The sequence below is a fragment of the Crocodylus porosus genome, unplaced genomic scaffold (assembly GCF_001723895.1).
Source record: "Crocodylus porosus isolate Cpor-Errol unplaced genomic scaffold, CroPor_comp1, whole genome shotgun sequence".
In the NCBI taxonomy this organism is placed as follows: domain Eukaryota; kingdom Metazoa; phylum Chordata; order Crocodylia; family Crocodylidae; genus Crocodylus; species Crocodylus porosus.
In genome coordinates, this window is record NW_017728938.1 from 2,796,972 (window position 1) to 2,802,971 (window position 6,000).

Below are 6,000 nucleotides of genomic sequence, written 5' to 3' on the forward strand. Positions count from 1 at the left end.
TACAAAAAGAAATGTGCAGGGTTGAAAGAACAAAGGCTGGGAAGCCAGCTGAGTACTGATGTGATACAGGGGATGCTCACAGGCAGGGAGCAAAGTTCATTTAAACACATGAGGGATGGGCAAAAAAATCCCTCCCATGACTGTAACGCTCATAAGTGATCTACGTCATAGGGATGCCTAGCAGCAGATGAGAAACTGCTTTTCCCCATCTCCTCACCCAAAGGCAAGGTAGCTGTGGCAAGGGCCTAGCGACACCAATAAACACCAGGGACTGAAGTGAGAGAAGAGGAAACAACCAGTAGAATCACTAGAAGAAAATGAAATGGGGCCTTATTAGTCAGGAATCTTTCTGCATGATAGTAGCTACCAAGTCAGGTCAGAGATAACATGCACAAATGTTCTGGTTGCTGTTTTCCAGGCTGGCAGGGCAAGGTAGGGAAGGATCAGGATTATGGTGTTACTTCTTCCCTGTTCCCTTTTGGAAGCTCAAACACAGCTGTTCCTTACATGAGCACTGAGCAGGAAATATTCAGGAACAGAATACAAATAGAAGAATGCAGAACTGTTGATGATGGATTTTTTTTTTTTTTTTTTTTTAATACTCCCTCTCTGCCCACGTCTTTCTGGGATTCTCACTGACAGAGTGCTGTACAAGTAGCAGTGAGATTCTTGTGTTTATTCTCCCCTACATGGAGCTGTGGTGGACACTTCAGGAGCTTGTGCCTGACAAGGTCTCCTTGGTGTTCCCAGGAAAAGGGTGATAAGGGCTAATAATAAAAAGATCCATCTTCAAGCTGAGGCAGACTACTCCAGATAAGCTGCCCTGCTTGCCACATTGCTCTGCAGAGGACAGTATTTTGGGACGCTCTTGCAAAGCCCTGCATATGGCTCCTGGGAGGTTTCCTCCACATCTTGCCCTGCATATACACAAGGTACATCAAAATACAGTCCTAATGGAATTATCCCCCTCACAAAAAGCCCTCAAAAAAGGACAGGGAGATCATCGTTGCCATTATACTGAGGTGGAACGGAAGCACATAGGAAGGGTAAGGTCTATATTTACCAGAAGTGGCCAATTATTTTAATTGACCAAACAGAAGCAGCCTGTTTCTCAGTGGTGCCATTCATCTGGCAGCTCACATTAGCCAGAGCTGGAGCCTTCAACATCTCTGATAACAAGGTATGACCAGACTCACAATGAACCTATATCCCAGTCCCAATCCAATGCCTCGACCCTCCTGCTCCTTGTTTATTGCTTGGATGTCAGAGATGTGCGATTAAGGCAAGAGAATTAAATAGCCAAACCTAACCATAACAGCTTAATGGCACAGGCTGCATCTGCTGCCCCACAAGAAGAAGAAAATCCCTCGGCAGTCTCTAGCAGATGGTAATTTTCTTTCAAGTCCAAATGATGAAAGAGCATTTCTGCAGAACGAGACACAAGTTTGCTCTGTTTACTGGTTACAGTTTTGCTAACAGTTTATAAATCAGGGCTACTCTCAAGGAGTTGTATATGTTTAATTGCCATTAAGAGGAAATAAGCAGGGGTACCCAGAGAACAGCTAAGTGACTAACTTATACTGAATATTTATCAGATAGCCAATAATGATATAACAAATCTAATGGAACCATGCAGAAGTTGCCAGCATGCCTTAACAGGGAACCTACTGCAAACCAGCATCAACCAGCTGATGTCTCCAAGTATTTTATAAGGCACGGCTGGGGGGAACCCAACCAAAAGCCCTTCTTTTCCCGGAGCCATCAATCTCAGTCATAACGAACATGTGTGGCTGTGTGTGTGACCACATAAAAAGAAACCTGTCAGTCAAGTGGGAACCACCCAGCATGCCTGTTAAAATGGGTCTGTTCCAATCTTGGATTTTGCTTTTAAAATCTCAACAAAAATGTCTCCTTCGGACAACTGGCTGAGCTGAGCCTGCCTTAGCTCAGTACAAGATCATTAAAACCATGCTACCCAGGAGAAGAAAGAATGATGTGCAACACCAATGATTTACCAGAAACAGAACCAGGAACCAATATGCAGAAGCACTACAAACATTAAGAGATTGACCTTCCAGAAACAAGCCATTTCAAAAAAGGAAAAAAAAAAAAAAAAATAGCCTAATTCTGCATGTTGCCTTTCATGATGAAACAGTTCTAGAGCTGCTTGTAAAAACAGCCTCATTCCTGAGAGCCCTATTGAGAGAGAGGGTTTAAGCAACTCACACAGAAAACCTCTAAAGATAAGCAGGGTTTCTAATCAAAACTCAATATTCTTCTCTGTTGATATAAGGAAGCATTGTCTAAAGTAATGGAAAATTGCCTTCATAACTAGAAGAATTTAGCATCCCTTTTTTTTTTTTAAGCTGAATTTAGCTTCTGAAAAGGAATCCGTAAGGAAAGAAAAAAGAAAAGGACCTGCTTTATAGCCTATAGGTAATCATCACACTTGTATGGTGGTAGGGAGAAATTGGGGTTTAATATAAAAGGCGAAGTGCCAGCAGGAGAGGATTAATGCAGGTTTTTGTGCCAGTTACTGTTATACTTTTATCTTAATATCTTCCTTTGACAGACATAACTGTGGGAACCCTAGAGCATAGTACACAAGACATTAGAGCTCACATGTTACAGGGCATTAACCTAGTGCCCAGCAATCATACATTACCATCCAATGCCCATTCAAGATTCTTCTTCCCGCCCCCCACCCCAGTTCACAAAACAGATCATAATGAGAACAGGACAAAGAAATTTCTGGTCAGCCTGGAGTCAGTGTTCCCTAATATTACCCCCCTTCTTCACATGCAATGGGCACGTCCCCAGGAGCAGGAATGGGCATTTCCCTAACGGCAAGCAGCAGCGGTACATCATGTGCCACTGCTGCTTTTCCCCAGGGCTTGGCACATGCACTTTGGTGTGCGGCACGTTACCCCAGGTGGGGCAGGAGCCATGACAATCCAGCAGCACGGAGTCTGGCTGGCAGCCAGAGTGTGGCTCGGGCCAGCCAGGCTCCAGATTCAGTGACATGCTGCTACTATGAAGGCCATCCCGCTTTAAGGTGCAGAGTTTTTTTGTTTTTGTTTTTGTTTTTTTTTTTACTCTAGGGCACCTAGTGTCAACCCCCCTACACTGCCCCCACCTCACGTGCTGCAAATTCACAGCATAGGGAGTGCCTGTGTGTGCACCACACACACTGCACATCTGCACTCATCTGGATGCACCCAGTGTTAGCAAGCATATTGCTTGCCATTTTCCACCAGACACACATTTGCCTTTTAGGATCAAATCTCGTACATTTAAAAAAAAAGCAAACAAACCCAATACCCTATATTCCCCACTGTCTTCAAGTGCAGGATTGAGTCCATTTTGGTAACACCATTGACACAGCCAGAACAGAGATAGTAACGGTACATGTATTATTATAATAAACCCTGTTTCATTGGGAATTTAAAAAAAACTTGGCTACAAAAAAAGTATTGCTCAGACAGCACACATGAACAAGTGCACAATATATAACCACTTCAATATTTATGAATTTAAATTAATCTAAAAATGCATTTAAGATCAAAAAGTTTTTACAACTCAAAAAAAATGCAACTAAACTGGTCAGCGGAAAGTAATTATTTCACCATTCAGTGCTACGTGTTCAGAATTTAAAAAGGAGGAAGAAAATAAAAACTAAAACGATCGTTGAGCTATAAAAATGCAATACCACAAATCTCATTCATACTTCAAATACAAGTAGTCTCACTGACACCAATAGGACTTCCCGCATGAGTAAGGATTACTCATGTGAGTAGAGTTGCAAGATCAGGCCCTCCTTGTACAGATGCAGGCATACTTTCCTTCCTTGCCCCCACCCCTCCTTCAATAGACACTTCAAAGCTTTATTCCAAGGCATTTGTGCATACATTTAACAGTTAGATTAAAAGAAAAATGCTCTTCGAGGTCAATGATGTGTGTTCAGAAGGGTGGCTACAGTGCTCACAAAAGCCCTAAAGGAATCTATAGGATGCCACAAGTAAGTGACTGAGTAAGTATTTCAGCTAAGTATACCTCTGGAAGAAAACTAGTGCCAGAATATTGACACTAATGACTATAACAGTATCAAACAAATGAGTAAGTTGTACTAATAACCCTTCTTAGAAGGCCTAAATACAGAAATTTAAGTGCATTCAGAAGTCTCATACTATAGGTAAATATACACACACAATTAAAATATATTACAAAAAAAAAAAATTGAGCATAAAAGCATCTTGTGCTTAACGAACACAGAAGTTTTGACACAAACCAACAAACATCTGTGAGGACAAAATAAAGTTAAGAGAAACACTGCTATTAATTCAGTAGTGAACCCTTTCCCTACCTACAGAACAGCACAATGCAATGCCACAGTATCAGCCTTTACTTTGAATGGTCTGATTTTGCAGTTTTCCCCCCCATCACAGACCTCAATATCCATAACAGAAGTGACTGTATCTCGACACAGCTCAGAAACAGTTCTAATGGAATTGTTTCTAGTGGAGAAGGGTTATCTTGTAACCACTACAACATGGAAAGAGCAAGTGTGTTAACAAGATGACCTTTTAAATGCAACTCCTTTCAAAATTAACATATTTCCTTTCAAAATACATTGTGCATCCTTTCTTCACCCATCCTCTCAAAAATTATATGAATTCTGATTTTAGTGCAGTGACAGAATCCCTCCTCTCCCCCCCAATAAAGTGGGTCAGTTCAGAGAGGGAGAAAAAAAAAAATAAAACCAAAAAAAACCAAAACCACACATCTTCAGACTGAGTGATAGTTCATCACAGGTGATCTTAGTTTCTACTAAAACTCCACAGCATGATTGTGGATATTACATTGTGCACCTGTAAGCCAAAGCCATCTCTAGTTCTTCCTCTCACTAAAATTAACATTTAGATAACCAGTTGAGGAAAAAAAAAAAAAAAAACTGCACGCACTGATAAAGTTTGAGTCTTCCGGCAAGATTCAGTCCATTTCTCCCCGCTTTTCTTAGCAAGGGAGGGTGAGGGGAAATATTTCACATTAAAGATTTCAAAAACAGGTTGGAATAAAGATCCACAAGGCTGCATAAACTAGAAGTAATGGACTGGAGTCCCACCTGCAAACAAACATTGTTGGAGGAATCTTTTCCTCTGCTTGCAGGGAGCATCTAGACAGGCACTTGTGTACTTGCTAGCCTGTACAAGAAAGAAGTCCAGCACCCTAACCCTGATCTTTTGAACCTGTGCCCTCACTACAGCTCTTCCCTGAAGAGCTCATGATATTAACTTCAATGTTTCCCTGGGTGTCCCTTTCACTATTAGTCACTCGTGATGCCCCGCTCCTCCCGAGCATCGCTCTCGGATGCATCCTTCACAAAGAAAAAAGAAATATTATATATATATATATACACATAAGAGAGAGATTAACTGCTCTTAAAATGCCAGGCTAGCACAATGCTTCCTTCACCCCGGTCCCTCCTACCCCGATGGCTCAGCTCCGCTGCGCTTCTCCCTTCTGCCCTGACGTGCAGACCCCGACCCCCCAGGGGCTGAAGTTAGGAGGACCAGCGTCCTGCGCTGCCAACTCCACATCCCCGGGGCTGGAGGACGCAACCTGTGCGCTGCTGGTCCCCCGCGCCCCCCACCAGGGCTGCGCAGCCCGAGGCGGAGCTCCCGAGGGCTGGAGCCGGAGATGCCCGGCGCCGCGACGAGCCCCGGGGAAGGGGCAAGTTGGGAGGCAGCGCGGGGGAAGGGGCCGACTTACGTGTACTGCTGGGGGAAGCTGTAGCAGTCCGCGGCGGGGGCGGAGAGGACGAGGAGCAGGACGATGTGGCCGCACAGAGCCGGGACCATGGAAGATGCGCTGCAGGTCTGAGCCGAGATCGCCATGTTTCCATTAAAAATGCAGTGTCGAAGGGCAGGCGGCGGCGGCAGCAATCCTCTCCCCCCGGGGCCGCCCGGGGCCCCGCGCGTCGCCCCTGCCCGGCCGGGGGGC

At 44.2% G+C, this 6,000-nt stretch overlaps 1 protein-coding gene across 4 annotated transcripts in view; it reads right to left on the minus strand.

Moving 5' to 3' along the window:
* CACNA2D2 (calcium voltage-gated channel auxiliary subunit alpha2delta 2) overlaps nt 1-5,976 on the minus strand; it is a 721,727-nt gene extending 715,751 nt beyond the window's left edge. For all 4 annotated transcript variants that reach the window (XM_019547467.1, XM_019547466.1, XM_019547465.1 and 1 more), the window contains exon 1: nt 5,770-5,976. In XM_019547467.1, the coding sequence (XP_019403012.1) occupies nt 5,770-5,894 (125 nt within the window). In that variant the 5' untranslated portion in view covers nt 5,895-5,976. The remainder of the gene's footprint in view (nt 1-5,769) is intronic.
* Nucleotides 5,977-6,000: the final 24 nt, after the last annotated feature.